This window comes from Populus trichocarpa, chromosome 9, assembly GCF_000002775.5.
Source record: "Populus trichocarpa isolate Nisqually-1 chromosome 9, P.trichocarpa_v4.1, whole genome shotgun sequence".
In the NCBI taxonomy this organism is placed as follows: Eukaryota; Viridiplantae; Streptophyta; class Magnoliopsida; order Malpighiales; family Salicaceae; genus Populus; species Populus trichocarpa.
In genome coordinates this window covers 10,820,452-10,838,379 of record NC_037293.2, presented here as the reverse complement: position 1 = coordinate 10,838,379, position 17,928 = coordinate 10,820,452, and the positions used below count along the sequence as shown (strand labels likewise).

General features: G+C 36.4%; 3 protein-coding genes across 4 annotated transcripts; 1 reads left to right on the top strand and 2 right to left on the bottom strand.

The window, feature by feature from the left end:
* Positions 1-3,409: 3,409 nt before the first annotated feature.
* On the top strand, positions 3,410-6,183 carry LOC7472125 (amino acid permease 3). Of its 2 annotated transcripts, none has more exons than XM_002312931.4 (8): positions 3,410-3,779; positions 3,881-4,013; positions 4,125-4,358; positions 4,449-4,542; positions 4,634-4,848; positions 5,035-5,192; positions 5,284-5,511; positions 5,603-6,183. In XM_002312931.4, exons 1-8 carry the CDS (start codon positions 3,732-3,734, stop codon positions 6,026-6,028), a joined length of 1,536 nt encoding a protein of 511 aa, XP_002312967.3. In that variant the 5' UTR covers positions 3,410-3,731; the 3' UTR covers positions 6,029-6,183. The 2 variants fall into 2 exon arrangements, with proteins under 2 accessions (XP_002312967.3, XP_052311727.1); XM_052455767.1 differs by having other exon boundaries at positions 3,410-3,783; positions 3,885-4,013.
* A 209-nt stretch (positions 6,184-6,392) lies between these two features.
* On the bottom strand, positions 6,393-8,873 carry LOC7494253 (protein EARLY-RESPONSIVE TO DEHYDRATION 7, chloroplastic). Its single transcript, XM_002313679.4, has 4 exons — positions 7,954-8,873; positions 7,446-7,612; positions 7,246-7,330; positions 6,393-6,806 (listed from the first exon to the last, which is right to left on the bottom strand). Exons 1-4 carry the CDS (start codon positions 8,757-8,759, stop codon positions 6,614-6,616), a joined length of 1,251 nt encoding a protein of 416 aa, XP_002313715.2. The 5' UTR covers positions 8,760-8,873; the 3' UTR covers positions 6,393-6,613.
* Positions 8,874-15,203: 6,330 nt separating this feature from the next.
* On the bottom strand, positions 15,204-17,928 carry LOC7472126 (subtilisin-like protease SBT1.6). The gene has a single exon (XM_002313680.4). The coding sequence runs from the start codon at positions 17,880-17,882 to the stop codon at positions 15,561-15,563; it is 2,322 nt and encodes a 773-aa protein (XP_002313716.1). The 5' UTR covers positions 17,883-17,928; the 3' UTR covers positions 15,204-15,560.

The following is a 17,928-nucleotide window of genomic DNA, read 5'->3' as shown; positions in this document are numbered from 1 at the left end:
TAAAGTACTTGACAAGGAATATTATTATAATATATATATATATATATTTAAAATAATTTTTTTACTAGTAAATATATCAAAATAATATTTTTTTTATTTTTAACATCGACACATCAAAATAATAATAATAAAATTTAAGTAAAAAACCATGATTTCAAACATGTTTCCAAACAACCATGAGAAAAACTCTCATCATCACAACTATATGAAAAATAAAACTTAAGATATCAATGATACAATGGAATAGATTTGTTATATTTTTTAAAAAATTACGATTCAAATCCAAAACCTTGCAATCAGTCCTTTTCTTATCATCAAATCCAGCGTTTTAAAAGCAATATATCTTTATGTTGCTGTCGTGAATAAATTAGATTCCCTCCTCGGTATATGAATTTCAGACAATTATACTTAGAAAAAATGTTTAGTCTATTTCTTACACTTATTATTTACAATCTTATGAGAACGTCAAAAGAAGAAGAAGGTAACAGATGGCGATGTATCGCCTTAGAAATAATCCAAGAATTAGATCCAGAACTCAAACGTTAAATCATAAATCCTTAAGAAGCTAATGAACATGTTGGTGATCATCCTGACAGTAGAAGCTATTGAAGTACTGGTGTCCGCTTGCATTCTGCTGATGTCAGGAGCAATTGTGAGATACAGAGACCAATATGCACTTTAACCCAACTTTTTTATTTTTTCAATTGGTAATTATAGCAATTGTATACTTATCAGCATCCAGGCCACATCAGCTTGACTGTAAAATTATAATCTTCATCTAGTTGTTTTAATCTTGTTTCAGTGTTTTGTTCATCTATTTAGACGCGCATTTCAATTTTTTTCCTCTATCTAGTAACGCAAGAATATTAACTGTGTGTGTGTGTATATATAAAGAAGTAAAATAGTTCCACGGATGAGGATTGAAATGATTTTATACTATTCTTTAAGATATTATTTTAAGTGAAATTCTATATACTTAAAATTTGAATAGGGTGATGGGAGTTGATAAACATATTTTTAATAAGCTTTAAAAACTCTTATGACCCTCCTTTCTTGGGTATGCCTACAAAAATAAACATGTCTCAAGTGGGGGCTTGTCAATGATAGCTAGATTCATACGTGATTGGGCTTGACAGTATGCCAAGTCTAACACTAAGGTAACATGGGTCTGGCATATATGCGAGACCCAAGACGCTTGGACTTGACAGTCCGCCAAGTCTAAGATGACGAATGACCGACCTCTCTTGAATCTAATTTTGAGGAAGAACTTAGTCTTTATAGGCTTTGTGACATTTAACGTCTTAAACTCTAATCTTTATACATTTATATTCCCAAGAATACGGTTCGGTAACATATCACTTCTTCCAAAGCGTGCATCGCTCGTTCCGCCCGCAACAATCCAATTAGTTATCCGGGTGAAAAAACATTAGATATTCCATCTTCTAAAACCAGGACCTTTGATGTTATTTGGTGTACAATAATTTCTCTATGCCTATTATGGATCTGTACCCCGGGGATCGATAAACCTTTTGGATCTTATTAACCAAGGAAATACGACTTTGCACTATAGTTAGCTCATCACCAATCAAGAATCCCCAAGGAATTCTAACAATTCTTGTTATACACTCGTTCCAATTCTCCACTCTCTTTTCTAGGTTTATTGATATTGAATCAATTGAGCGCACTTCTAACACCTGTTCCACTTTTGAAAGACCCTGCGTTATATCACCAGATCTCGATTTTTCATATATAAATGTAACTAATGTATCTTTTTCATAAAGGATTTCCCCATAATGGCCATGAATAGTTGCTCCTGGAGTGGCCAAATAGGGCTTAACCAATCTTGGTATTACAGAGTCGGCATGAACAATTAGAATTTGACCTGATTTTAGGTGTGATTCCTTTTTGTCATACATACATTTTCACAAATAAATTGTCTTAGGTTAATTATTGTGAATATTTCTTCACAATAATTATGATGATAATTCTGTTTTTATATATATATCTCTTCTTATTTGGGACCCTATTCCCTATTTTATTCACCTCTTTTGGCTTCTATTGAATCGAGAAATAAGTTTGATTGTCTGTTTTTTATATATAATATAGATAAGACATCTTCCGAATAATTCAAATAGAAGCAATTGGAGGTCTGACTCGGGCCTATATGACATGACCGATCAATTGAAATACTCCAACACTCCACCTTTGTCATATATTCCATACATCACACTAGATAGATATCATATTCATGGAATACGATTCACTTGCAAAATGCCTTGGTAGTGAAATGATAGACACGCGAGACTCAAAATCTCGTGCTAAAGAGTGTGGAGGTTTGAGTCCTCTTCAAGGCATAATATTGAGAATGCTCATTGAATGAGCAATTCAATAAGAGACGAATGACCGACCTCTCTTGAATCTAATTTTGAGGAAGAACTCAATCTCTATAAACTTAGTTATATTTAACGTCTTAAACTCTAATCTTTATACACTTATTTAGATATGTAAAAGTCCTTTAAGGACTCACCATATTCCCATCTAACATTAATATAGATGTAAGTGATGTTTATCCCTCATTAAATGCTATTAAGGTAATTTCACTGCAGATTCTTCTTCTTATAAAAAGACTCATGGGCTATAAATACACAATGAGACCTTCAGAACAAAGGTTCACGATCTTCATTCTTTATTGTATATATATTTTCAGATCATTTCTCTCTAGAATATTCATGTATTTTTTTTTTCTAAAAAAATACTTATTTAAGCATCGAAGAGTCCACACCTCCACCAAAAAAGACCTTTTGCAGGTATTAGCCACGAGCAGTTTTGGCCTATCAAGAACCAAGTATAAACTATCAACTATCTTGGCTAAGGAAAATGAAGAAGATTGTCAAGATCAATTGATTAACCGATTGTTCAACCTGGGAGCTCTATTTCTATTCCTAGACTAGTTGGATTTTTGAAACATCATCAAGGGTGTTGGTCATGTAGATTTAGATATTATGTCATTGAATTAAAAAACTTAAAATGTTAGATGAAGCTTCAAGAATGATTTTATATTACCTTCTAACAACAAGTTCCAAGTTTTTTTCTTCTTTGTGGTGCATGATGCATCAGGATATCGAACCACCTGCAAGCAATCACTAGAGCATAATCTAGCAGATGTAAAGAACTCTATTAAACTGCTTTGCCACCTTGCCAATGCTTGAATTGGAGTGAATATGCTTAGCTTTTTATTGATGCTTAGAGATATTTTCTTAAAGTTTAAGGTCTTGTTCTGCCTTCTCATGATGTCATACATAACTCACAGTATGCTTGGAGACAGCAGAGGTGGTATTTGGTAAGGACCCAGAAGGCCAGGACTCAAGATTCAGCAAGTGTGCACGCTGTGATTATCACAAAAGTTATAAGGGCAGAAGCTATGTGAAACTAGGAATCACTAATAGTGTATTTATAGTACTGTTTCCATTTTGATTCAAATTTGATAGGACATTTTTGAACATGCACTAAGAAGGCGAGCGTGTTACATGATTCTTCACGACGCGTGTGGCACCACTTTTGATCCCAGTATATAAAGCCTAACTCTCTCCGTATTTTGCACCATCAATCACCCTCCATCTAGCTCTCTCTGCCTTATTTTCCTACCATATCATTTTTTGAAACACCTTTCTCTGTTTGCAACAATCCTTCTAATCCCTTTCTTTCTTTCTCCGTATCTGTTTTTTAGAACCATGTTGCCTAGGAGTCGAACTATGCCTAGCAGAATCCACCATGGAGTGGTATGTTGTGATCAAAATGAGATGTACACTTTAATTCTTCTTTAGAAATACTAATATCTTGCCTTCCTTATACTTCATATGTGTGTCCATCAATGTTTCAGGCAGATGAAAGGCATGATATCAGGCACTACTTAGAGGTGGAAGTCCAGCCTAAAGTTAGTGAGAGTGAAGCTATCAACCCTCAATCCAATTACTCAAAGTGCTTTGATGATGATGGTCGCTTGAAAAGAACAGGTAAACATTGTCTTGAATATCAAACTATTGTTTGTGAATTTGGATGGTTTTCTTACTCTTTGGGCACTTAGTTAATTTCGTTTAGTAAGGGTTAAAAATTTGATGGTGCAGGAAATTTCTGGACTTCATCTTCCCATATAATCACTGCTGTTATAGGGTCAGGAGTCCTATCATTGGCTTGGGCCATAGCGCAGCTCGGTTGGGTTGCAGGACCAGCTGTTATGGTCCTATTTGCATTTGTAAATCTCTACACTTCGAATCTACTAGCACAGTGCTACAGGTCTGGCGACCCTGTCACGGGACAGAGAAATTACACCTACATGGATGCTGTCAAATCTTACTTGGGTAAGAATATACTCCCCATCATTTTCAGCTGGCTAAATTGTCATTATAATCATGAGCATGATGGTGAAAATATCTCTGTGTCGGCTGCAGGAGGACGGAAGGTGATGTTATGTGGATTGATTCAATACTTGAATTTGTTTGGTGTTGCTATTGGTTATACGATTGCAGCATCAGTCAGCATGATGTGAGTTTCATATTGCTTTCTACTTGTAATGAACGTTAAATCACGTACACAATAACCGTTGATATTTGAAATATTTTTCTGTTGATTTTAGGGCAATAAAGAGATCAAACTGTTTCCATAGCAGTGGAGGAAAAGATCCATGTCATATGTCAAGCAATGGGTTTATGATAACATTTGGAATCATAGAGATCTTATTTTCTCAGATACCAGACTTTGATCAAGTATGGTGGCTTTCTATAGTGGCTGCTATAATGTCTTTCACATATTCTACAGTTGGTTTGGGTCTTGGTATAGGCAAAGTTGCAGGTATACAAAAATAATTACATCATTGTGATTCTGATTATCTCATTATTCATTATTTACCGAAACAGATCAAATCTAGAAATAACTTCAGCAGCAAAGATATTAAATGGAAAGACTTAGTACAAGCATAGGAAGTTGAGTCGTGTGTATAATGAAGTTCAAAGAATACCTCTGCACTCGCATTTGCAGGAAATGGAACCTTCAAAGGAAGCCTGACTGGTATCAGTATAGGGACGGAAACACATGCTGGACCAGTTACTTCTACACAGAAACTATGGAGAAGTTTGCAAGCTCTTGGAGCCATTGCCTTTGCTTACTCGTTCTCCATTATCCTCATCGAAATTCAGGTAATACTTTGACTACATTTTATGGAACAGTCATTGAGGGTAAATTTAGTAGTCCAACAATTGATACCTGTGCTTGCCTTTTCATTTGCAGGATACAATAAGATCTCCACCTGCAGAATACAAAACCATGAAGAAAGCAACTTTATTTAGCATCATTATAACTACAATTTTCTACTTACTCTGTGGATGCATGGGCTATGCAGCTTTTGGTGATTTGGCCCCTGGAAATCTTTTGACTGGCTTTGGATTCTACAACCCCTACTGGCTATTAGACATCGCTAATGTTGCAATCGTTGTTCATCTTGTTGGTGCTTATCAGGTCTGGTATTTCAAGCAATGATAACCTTACAAGTTCTGAATTAATAACAAGATTCGAGTTTCATGTTGATTTTTCCATGGTGTTCTTGCAGGTCTATTGCCAGCCATTGTTTGCATTTGTAGAAAAATGGAGTGCTCGGAAGTGGCCTAAGAGCGATTTTGTGACAGCAGAATATGAGGTACCCATCCCCTTTTATGGTGTGTACCAGCTGAACTTCTTCCGGCTAGTATGGAGAACAATATTTGTTATGCTGACAACTTTAATAGCCATGCTCATGCCCTTCTTCAATGATGTTGTTGGACTCCTCGGTTCCATGGGATTCTGGCCATTGACAGTTTTCTTTCCCATTGAGATGTACATTTCTCAGAAGAAGATTGGGCGATGGACAAGCCAGTGGATAGGGCTCCAGATTCTCAGTATGACTTGCCTCATGATCACCATAGCCGCAGCTGTTGGGTCTGTTGCCGGGGTTGTCTTGGATCTCAAAACTTACAAGCCATTTAAAACTAGTTACTGAGAGAGCTATGGATCGGTAGTACGCATTTCAAGAAGGGAATTCGTCAAGTTGTGTCACTAAGTATATTAATTGAAGAACTTAAGAGTCCTGCATGGACTGAAATGTATCCTTTCCAATCTCCAAAAAATTCAAGACAGATTTCCTTTTGTCAGCCACCAATACCCATCTTATTCCGTGCAAGTGCTATCTCAGGTGCTTAACTGCAGATTCAAGGAACTCTTGTTTGATCAAAATAAGTTAAGCCTCCCTTGTTCAACTTAATGCTATCCTCAAAAGATGTACTAGCTCAAGCAATTAGGCTATCGCACAACATTAAATATGTATGAGAAAACCATTGCTAAGATTCAGGTAAAAGAAACGAAGAAGCACAAACTCGATTCCTTGAATCATCCATTAGGTAAGTGAACAAAATCAAACATACAACTACAGATTTGCATTCCCTGACAAACTACCAACGAACCCCTAGCCTTAAAAAATTCTACAGGCCAAAAGAAGCCTCATGGTATTTCCTAACCCTTGTTCCCATAAACAGACTAAAAAAATAAAATAAAATAAAACCTAACAAGACCAGTTGACTTTAGTCTTTTACTTCTTGTTTTTACTAGCCTTCATTTTAGCCGCATTTGCCTTTGCAGTATCTTTTACAAGAGTTGTTGCTTTGAAGAAACTCTTCGGATTAAGAGCCCTTCTTATCTTAAACACAACCCAAGCAGTGCCAATAGCATGTCCTGCAGCATCAAGCCCTTCGTGTGTTACCTCTGCAGCATCTTCTCCATATCTGTAAAGGAAATATCCAATCATAACATCAAATGCGTACTCATGTAGAAGCACAGAAAGTACACTATTCGATTCAGACTATATCTCATCTAAAATCTACTCCAGCTCTATCCAGCCAAAGCACATTCACGAACTGTAGTGTTCTAACACTATGTCAATGCAAGATGCAAAGTGGCAAAAGATTAAGGTAAGATTCTGTATATGCCACTGGCGGCCAGATACCTAGATGAGTGGAAAAGGACCTGTCTCTAAAGCAACTAGAAACCTTATAGAAACATAAAGATTCCATTACAGAGGAACAGAATCACCACAAATTTTAATTCCAACTTGCCAGCAACGGTATAATTATTTGAATGAAAGCAATGGAAGGGACGATAAAGTTGATCGTGATAAGGATGATTCAAGTGGAGCGTCAATTTAAGAGTTAGATTAAGATATACCTGTGTGAGACAAGTCCAGTTGTGACAGCTGATGAGGTTGACAAGACATTCTTTCCAGCAACTTCAATAGCATCACACACCTTGACTGCACAAGCACACCAAAGACACGGGGAGGAAACAGTATTGTGAGTTAGATTCCAGTTCAGCAACCACACAAATTGAGAAAAAATAAACCAAACAATTGGGAATGAATCACTTACTAAATCCATCCAAGGAAGCAAGAATAACTTCACCAGGCAATAGGCTAAAAAATTTCTTGCCCGCTTTAGAGTTCACAATTGGACTTGTAACAGATCCAGAGACTTTGACAACCCCCGAAAGAATCCCAACAGCCACTTTCTCTGACATTTTTGTCAAATTCTTTGCCCTGCAAATATCCCAAGATAAAATCATATTTCAGTTCGTACTGCTCGATATTGAGTCACCCAAATCAAAGAGAGGAAACAAGCATATTAAAAATTATTTTTACACCTTTAAAATGCAGAGATGAACACAAGTATGCATAGCAAAGCAACTCCAAAATTCAAAGAACATGCTTCTTTTGTTTTAACCATACCACTTCCACGAACAAAGAATAATAAGAACAGCCTATCCTAATAATCAATTTTCTTAAATAAATAGCAAAACTAGATGGCTAAATGTGCAAAAAATAGAATTGAAACCTTTAAAATCAGAAATTAAATCAATAATCAACGTTGAAAAACAAACCTTTTGATCCTCCTCAAAGTCCCTGGACTAATATCTGAATCCTTACTCTTACGAATCCTTTTCTTGAAGAACCCATCGCCCCACTTCAACCTATCCACTGTCACATCTCCACACCACAAAATCCCCCTAATCAGCTGCCCTGACCCGGCCGCAATCGTCCTAGCAATACACGAGCTATAATCCTCCACATTAGGAGCCAACACTGTCCAATACGCAGCAGAACTCTTCTCCATCAATTCTTTATTCTTCTCTAAGTCATCCGGCGATATCTCCTTCGCTACATTCCAATCAATTACCTTCGACTTCCCTCCACTCTTCTTCACTTCTTGCACCGAAAACAAACTATAAGATTCCAATATCTTATCGAACTTCTTCAACAAGCCCTTTTGGCCTTTCGAAGCAAAAGATACCCCATAATTCAACAACTCAACCTCTCCCTTATTTAACTCACCCCCATCCGATTCATTTTCAGGCACACGGAGAGTAAAGAAGTAATGTGATTCATCAAGCTTAACTGCTGCCTCATCTCTAGCTAAAGGCCACCGAATATCATCATCTACACGAGCAAAAACAGCAACAGTGGTTTCACCCTGTTTAAGACTCACAATAAAGAAGTCACCACAAGCCAATTCTACACTACGATCTTTCTCAATTAAATGAACGATTGATCCTGGGATTTTGATCAAGATTTCTTCATGGGCTTCGGAGTTTGAACCCAGTGGTGAAACCGCCTCGTTCTTGTTGTTGTGTGCCACGTCTTTCATGTCAATATTAGGATACAAAGAGGACGAAGTAGAAGTAGACATGGCTTCTGGGTTTGAGAGAATGACTTGCGGGTAGAGAGAATTGCGCTTTAGAGATACATTCGGTAAGAAAGATTTTTCGGAAGAGACAGGGAGTGAGGGATGTCAGGTTGGTGGGGGGATTTTAAAGGCTTCTGTGATCTTAAGATCGAAGGAATTAGAAGCCGTGTCGATTGGGAGCTTTGAGGAACAAAACAAAACAAAACAGCCACGTGGCATACTTAGGAGCTGGCCGTGTGGAACCGTATCTTGTCAGCTGTCAGATTTTATTTAAGATGACGGCCTGATTGCTGGACAGGTGCTTTGAATCTTAAGGGATTTGTATCAATTTAAGCATCTTTGTGTGATTAATTAAGCTACACGTAGGGGTAAGTAAATTATAGATAAGTTCATATTTTGTAAACTGTATCTTTCATTTTCAGGGCTGGTTCATCATTCATGGATATCCAGTAAAGCTGGGTTCTGTATAAAAAAATCAAATCATGCTCGTTCAAGTTCAAGTTCAAATTGGACTTGGATACTTATTTTGAGTTTGGGTATAAGATAATATAAAATTTAATCCATAAATATTCATTGTTTCTGTAATATTTGTGTAAAAGAAACCCAGTCGTGGTTGAATTTAAATTTTAAAGGATGCTTGGTAATGCTATGTATAATGTTTTTTTAAAATATATTTTAATTGAAAAAATATTAAAAATAATATTTTTTATTTTTAATATTAACATATTAAAATTATTAAAAAATACTAAAAAATATCAATTTAATATTTTTTTTTAAAAAAAACTGGAAAGCAAAAACTAATGTATTCTCAATCAGATATTTAATGGACTCAAAAATATCTCTTATTATTGTTGAATAAAAAAAATCTAACTTATCTCTCAACATTTCTACTTTATTCCTGCCTTTCCATCTACTACGATTAATTATTTTTTTTGGATTGGAAGAAATTCTATCTCCTGAAAAGCGTATTTTGTGGGTTTAGGTGAGTGAGTAAAACCCCGGCTGGTTGTCTCGGGCTCTTACAAAAGGTGCACGTCCTGACTCGAACTCTAGACCTGCTGTGCAGATCTCAAATTCTTTGTCACCACGCTACGTTTCTTAGAGACCATCTACTACGATAATGCTAAATGCTAATCTTTTCATGTAAAACTCGAACAGGAAAGATCTTATCTTTTTATATAGAAATTAACTGAGAAATATTCTCAAAATCGAAATAGAAAAAAAAGAATTTTTGAATTTCAAGGCCTTCTCACAAAAACACCCTCCAATTTTGGGGCATAAATTTGGTTCAGCCTGTTCAGTCGCGCAACAAGAAAGAGTTGGTCTGGGCTCTATCAATAGCTACTGGGCTATGTTAGCCTAAAACCCATGTAATCCATCCAATGCCTTCCATAAGCCCATAAAGAAAAGTCTGGATTTTTGGCTCAAGACCATAGTATTTATTATAGGATAACAGCTGATTTTTTTTATTTTTATGTTTTAAAAATGTTTTTGAAAATATTTAAATTTTTTTATTTTAAATTAATATTTTTTTATGTTTTTAGATATTTTAAAAAAAATATTATTTTAATATATTTAAATAAAAAATACTTTAAAAAAATATCACAATTATACTTCCAAACACATTCGCTACAAGCACCACAGCCTTACAGTTAAAGGTAAGAGCTCTTAGAAATTACATGGCTTACAAGCAAATTCAGAGAGGATTTGCTATTTTGCATCTCAACAACACTCTAATTCATGCGAACGTCAATGTTCTAGCATTACTTCATTAAACTATTCAAAACTCCTGATCAGTCGCTTCTGGTCATGTAGAATTTCATGGGGAACTGTTTGATTCTCAAAGAAAGACAATTTCTTGTTCTATTGCAATTCCTGGGTATGCGACAAATGGGTTTCGCCAAAATTCCATGAGTTCATTTTACCAAATGTGAAAAACGGGTCTGGTTACCAATTCTATCCTTAGCTGGAGTGCTTGTTAGCACTGAAGGCTTTTATGACTCGGTGCGTACAAAGTGTGTCCATGAATTGAAGAGTCCAGGATTGGTTTCTTGGAATGCTATTATAAATGGCTACAGGATCAATGGCCATGGAGAGTTTTTTCTCTCTTCCATGAGATGTGGAATTGTGGGGAAGATCCTGATAGTGCATCGTAATCGTGCATTTTGAGTGCTGGTAATCATGCAGGGTTCGTTTAAGGATGTTATGGTGATATTTAGCCAGATAATGAAGGATATAAAACAAGTAAAACAAGTCCAAGCCAAGATCCTTGTGAGTGTGTCGTTGACATGCTAATGAGATCAGGCTATTTATCTGATACAGGTGGATTTGATTAATCGAAAAATTTTAGAGGAGAAGGGTCCAAATATGTGTACCTCCTGCTTGTCAATAAGCTACAGTAAACTGATTTTTAACTTCACTCGGAAAAAACAAACCAATCCGCTGGCCTGGTCGATCCATGAACTGCTGAGAATTTGAGGTTGAGCACGCAGAGGAAGGGGTTCACTTCCTAAATGTGATTCCACATGACTGTAGTTGATCGTCATTTGGTATTTTGTGAAGAATATTTTGGAAGGCTGCCTGTATATATGACTCGGAATTTGATAGCTCTGCAAATGGTCACAGAAAATTTGGATTGACAGGAATGCCTCCAGGTTGTCCGGGGATGGAGGTATATTCCATGAAATGAGTCATGGCTGATCTGTCTTCTTTCAAATAACTCCTTGCACAGACTTATTAGATGCTGCGATTGCCCCTATTTCTTGCGTTTGCATTGGTAACTAATGCCATTGAGCATTAAATATGAACTGATGATTTGAATGCCTCCAGATTATCCCTGGATGGATGGAATATTTAATGGAACAAATTGTTTCAAGTCCATATTCCCGTTTCATATTACTCCTTGCACAGACGCGGGTGTTGCAAAGTCCACATCTCAGCCCTTTAATTGGATTGGTAACTAGGATCCCACCTTGTCATCCTCCACATTTTCTGTCGATGCTATATGAAACATTTTCTGGTGTTCGAAGATTTAACATCCTATTTCATTGAGAGAATATTAAGTTGCTTCATTTCCTAAATTGACCTGTCTTGTGCATATGCGTACATGTGTAGTAAAAGATGCAAAATGCCATTGAGGTTAGTGGATTTAACCTTTGTATTGTATTTGACATCACTGTTTGAGAGAGAAAACCCTTTCATTTGATCTCCCGTTCAATAATGAAAACTATGTCTTACATATTTGCAGAAGCTTATGTTCTTGCTGTTCTTCTTTGTTTTTTCCCCTTGTCACGAATACAACTGTATTCATAATGAAAAGAAAGCTTCTTTAGCTTTTATCTTATCCTTCATGAATGGACTTAGCACACAAAGCATACGGTCATGGGTGATGCATGAAAATGTATATCAAGGCACTGTGAGTTGTTGAATATTCATTCTCAGATAATAAAACAAAAATTGTATCAATCAAATAATCCTATTAATTTGTTTATGCCACATGTAATCTGAGCTGTAGGATCCCGGCCCACCAAACCCTCACATCCCGAAGAGTCAATTTTTTAGGCAGCTGAGATGATTCTATGGGATTGTTACAAACCACAAAGACGTAGTGGTTCCAAAAACATTTCATTAAGAACTATATTAACACATTGCTTTCCCACTTAAAAGCCAAGAATCCAAGCTGCTTTTAGTAGGTAAGATCTTGTTGAAAGCTAGCTTTCACCTTGATTTGTGGTTTCAAGCTCACAGAGCCTGCTCCAGCCCCAGGATCCATATAATTTAGTCGGGAAAAAGTAAACAATTACAGGTCATTTGCAATGGATTCCTGGCTGAGTTTGCGTAGACAAGGTGCACCACTCGCATCTTTATTCATTGGTTTGATCTAGATAGGTGTATTTTATCTGATCAAGTGCTGCTTAAGTTTCCGATTCTCTTACGATGCTTTGAAAATAATTCACAATTGTCGGCATGGTTCATTAATAAACTGGAACCATGGGGTTTAATTGTGGTTAGAAAATTGCTCACAATATTCAAAAGAAAAGCTCTCTGACTAAGGTTTGAGGCAAAAAAATATATAAAAAACTTGCTAACAAATCTTTTACTTCTCAAATTACTTTGTTTAGCTCTATTAAAAAATCATTTCAATCCAATAACTTAAGTTGTTAAGTGAGGTTTAAGATATAATTTATATTATTCTCTAATATACTCGTTCAAGTGAAAGTTCTTTGGATTTAAAACTTGTACAGAACCACATTACCTTGTATTTAATTTTTATCAAATAAATAGGGATGATGATATTCGACTTCGTGACTGTTTGATCATTAAGGTTCTGATACTATGATAAAGAACCATCTCCACCCAATAACTTAAATTATTAGATAAAATTTTAAGATATAATTTATATTATTATCTAAGATGCTGTAACACTGCATAAACCATGCTTTTTGAAGCTGCAACTAGCTAGCCATCCCCATCAAGTATGATGAATTTTATCCATCCACATGCATGAAATATATAATCGAGTTCTTTCCTTGGTACAAATGGCCAGCCCATGATTATGGCTAAATGGTAGGAGCAGATTCGGTTAATGTGATCCACCAGTTTTATACCACTGTTCCTTCCAGTGCTTACAGAAAGGCCAGTTTCCATCACAGGAAACATCATCCACGTTCTTATAATCAATGCATGAAATGTAACAAGGTAAAATGGGGCCTCTTTCTGGGACTTGTATAGGTGATATAAATTAGGTTAAAAGCATGGATGATTGATCTCTGTCAGGCCCTACAATCTCAATCAACCAGCCAGTTTCCCTCTGATAGAACATCCAACGAGACCAATACAATTCTGGCGAAAACATCTCCAAAAGATAGACATCTAAGGAAAGAAAAGGGAGAAATAAATGAAGAGAAAACATTTATGGTCTTGGAATACAGTATCCAATCATCTCAATCTCATGAATATTCTTATGCAACAGATCATACAACTCCTTCCTCTGTTGCTGGGTTTTTCAGAGGGCAGTAGAAATTCCATTTTAAGATTTTAAAATACATGATGATTCCAATAAGTAATAATACATACCATGTGGTTGTTAGAGTTAATTATATTATATTTGTACATGTGCATTATTGCATAACCCTACATGTTTAATACATGATCAAAACATAGGATAAATAATATACAAAAGGGTATGATTGTATTTTAAGTTTATTTTTTATAATAATATCTTTTTATTTTTTAAAAATAATTTTTAACATCAAAATTTATCTAAAATATCAGCCCTAAAACACTAAAAAAGCTAAAGCATATGAAATCTCACTAATCATCCACCTCTGAGAAGAATATCTGGTGGGTGACAATTCCACATTCCATATTTTCTATAAGATATTTTGTTTCCCAAGAGTTAATAATCCAAGCATGCATAAGCTTATTCGACACATTTTTAGGATTTGTTTGATATTGTATTAGTTATTATGATTTAAAATATTTTTTATTTAAAAATATATTTTTTTATTTTTTAAAAATTATTTTTAATATTAAAATAATTTAAAAACATTAAAAAATTTAAAATTTAAAAAAGACGGTGCAAACCGCATTACCAATGACTAAAAAAATAAAAAAGTCATGACAAGAAGTCAACAAAAGAAACTAGTAAAACTCCAAGTTTCAAACAGACCATTGATGTAGACAGTTGCTTCCTATACAACCTATTGCCTTATTGACTTGTGTTGTTCAATAAAAAGCTTTAATAAAGCCAGCATCAGTGCCGCAATCTAATGAAGCTCGTGTTTGTTTGCAGCTGAAGTTCAACTATAGTTTTGTTGAATTTTTTTTATGTTTTTATATTGATTTGATGTGTTGTTATTAAAAATAAATTTTAAAAAATAAAATTATTATTATTTTATTATATTTACAATCAATTTTTTTTAAAAAAAAAATAACATTTCAAACTTCCCCATCAAAATAATAACATTTAATTATTGTCTTGATATAAGATATATGAAAGATAGAGAAAATCTTTAAACATCCCCAACTATAATGTTTAATTATTTTCTTGATACATGAAGATATGAAACATAGAGATAATGAAGACTGAAGGAATATATCATTCTATATCTTTAATTTTAACATGATTTAAATTTATTTTAAAGGTATAAAGTTCAAATAATTTTAAAAATTATTTTTAAAATCAAGTCATTAAAATGATCCAAAACATATAAAAAAATTAATTTTTAATAAAAAAAAATTAAAATTTTCAACCGGCTTCCATACGAGCTATTAGCTATGAAAAACACAAATTACGCTGCACTAACGATTAAAAAATTATTCTTTAAATTTGTTTTTAGAAATATAATAAAATAATATTATTTTATTTTTAAAAATTTATTTTTAATTTCAACCTATCAAAACAATCTAAAAATTAAAAAAAAAATTCTATAAAAACAAACAGTCTTCAAAAACATCAAAATGACTACTATCCATTAAAATATTGCTTATATAAACTTGTCAAGTTTATACATACAACATTACATGAAAGAAAAGGATGGTAACAGATATAATTTAACAATGAAAAAAGGTTAAAAAAAAAAAAAAAAAACTCACACTAGCCACCCCTGTAAACCAGTTCTTGGCCTTGGTCCTAACATGGCAGCCACAGAAAGAAGGGTAGCCACACTCTTATGCGTAGCAAGTTCTACACTTAAGCTGCCTTACACTCTCTATTGCTATATAAGCAGTAAGCACGTGCTTAACCACCTACTAATCAACATTATCGATCAAAAAGACATGATCGGATTGAGAGTAGCAGGCTTACAAGGGATCTATCTGGGCCACCACAATGGGACTCCTAACAACGTGCTTCCCATCCGACCACGAAATTGACCCGAATACAGCACCCGAATCACCCATGATCAGATTCCGGGTATCGGCTGTTATGGTTACAATGAAGCTCCGCTTCTTCACGGCCTCAGTGAACACCAATTTTCGTGGTTTCACTGTCACTGTAACCCCTTTCGGAGCTTGGGTTGTAAAACGATAAACGGCATTTGGTTGACCCACATTGGTGACTGTTCTAATGAATGTCTTGCTTGATGCTCCCTTAGCTGAGCTTGAAAACAGCGCTGCAAGAGAAGGGTAATTGAGGTTCTCTGGCAATGGTTTCTTCACTGGACAACTCACAGGTGATCGTGTGATCACCTGAATTACTCTTGGCCCATATCCAATTCCACACAAAAAGTTCACATAATCATTGTTTGTAATATCATAAACAAGCCCTGGATCCATTGCTCGATCAAGATTGAGATGTCCTGCACCCAAATCATATGGTGACGACACCTTTCCAGTGGCCTCATCGGTCATTGGCTGGTTTAGATTATTGAATGTATTCGCGGTAGTCATCATTGCAGACCTAATCGCTGCTGGACTCCAATGTGGGTGAGCAGATTTAAGCAAGGCTGCCGCGCCACTTACATGAGGACATGCCATTGAAGTGCCAGAAAGGATGTTGAATTCAGTTTTTCGTGGATCTGATTCCAATCCAGTTGGACCAGCAGCATCAGTCCAAGCAGCAAGAATGTTCACACCAGGAGCAATCAAATCCGGCTTAAGAATCTCCGGGCTTATTCCATTTGGTCCTCTACCTGAAAACGAAGCAACAACAGGAGCTGGTTTGATTCCAATCACGGTACCCTTGAAAGCAATAGTAGCAACCGGATTCGACGTTGATGAAACATAGGCCTTAACAGCATCACCCTCGTCGGAACCAAGAGCACAAGCAGGAATTAAATGAGCATCACCAACTAATCCTTCACCATTAGAAACTCCATTAGCAAGAATCATACCAACACCTCCAGCTTTCTTAACAACCAAACCTTTAGCCACTCTTGGACTACTTCCGCGATCACAAACAACAATTTTCCCTCTCACCATCTTAGGATCCAACGAATTTTCCATACACAGTGACGCTGCCAAAACCCCTGATTTCCCTGGATAAACCAGAGGATACATTTTACCACTCAATGGCAAACCAGCATATAGCGAAACACCAGATAATTTCTTCCCATTACCAAGAACAACAACAGCAGGGAAACTCCTGTCAATTGTTCCAGCACCAACAGTAACAATCCAAGGAGCAAGATTCGTAACTGACATAAAATTAGGCCCATCATTCCCAGCCGAAGACGACACAAAAACCCCTCTAGAAGCCGCTCCATAAGCACCAATGGCAATCGGATCAAGATAATAAGGCGCCGAAATCCCATTACCACCACCAATGGAAATCGAGATGACATCAACTCCATCTTTAACAGCAGCATCAAAAGCAGCTAAAATATCAGAATCAAAACATCCTGCATTCTTCCAGCAAACTTTATACACAGCCAAACGTGCTTTCGGAGCTACCCCTTTCGCAATCCCCGCTGCAAAACCTTCCATGCTAGCACGAAACGCATGCCTTCCTGCCGCAGTTGATGCCGTGTGAGTCCCATGACCATCGGCATCACGCGGAGACTTAAACTCCAGAGTGTCATTGATAGGACTAATCGGTCCCATAGCCCCACCTACTGCCTCATGTCCTTTGATAAAAAAACGGGCACCGATCAGCTTCTTGTTGCAGTTTCTTGCTGTAAATCTTTCGCCAGCTTCACAAATTCCTTTCCACCGGCCAGGAACCGGCCCTAGATTGACATCCGAGAAGCTCCGTCTTTCAGGCCAGATCCCAGTATCCAAAACGCCAATGATAACATCAGAACCATAATTAGAATCCGACCAGAGCCCACGTTGGTTTCTGAGTCCAAGAAACTGAGGAGACCGAGTGGTGTGGAGTTGTTTCCGTTGGTCTTCGATCACGGCGAGGACTGATGGGTGTTGGCTGAGAGTGGCGGCGCGGTCTGTTGTTAGTATGGCGGAGAAGCCATGGAAAACGGTGTCGTAAGTGTGGAGGATTTGTGGGGTGCTAGTGAATTCAGTGGTGTACCAGTTGTAGTGAGTGGGAAAAATGGAGGGCTTAGATTGAGAGTCAATGCGAATGATGTAGGTTTTGTAGGGTTGATCAACGGTGGAGAAGGATAGGGAGAGGAGAGGGAGAAAGGAGAGGAGGAGGAGGGGGAGGGAAGAGGAGAGAAATGGAGCCATGGAAGAATAAGTTGAGAGTGAAGTGAAGTGCGTGTCTGTGACCCAT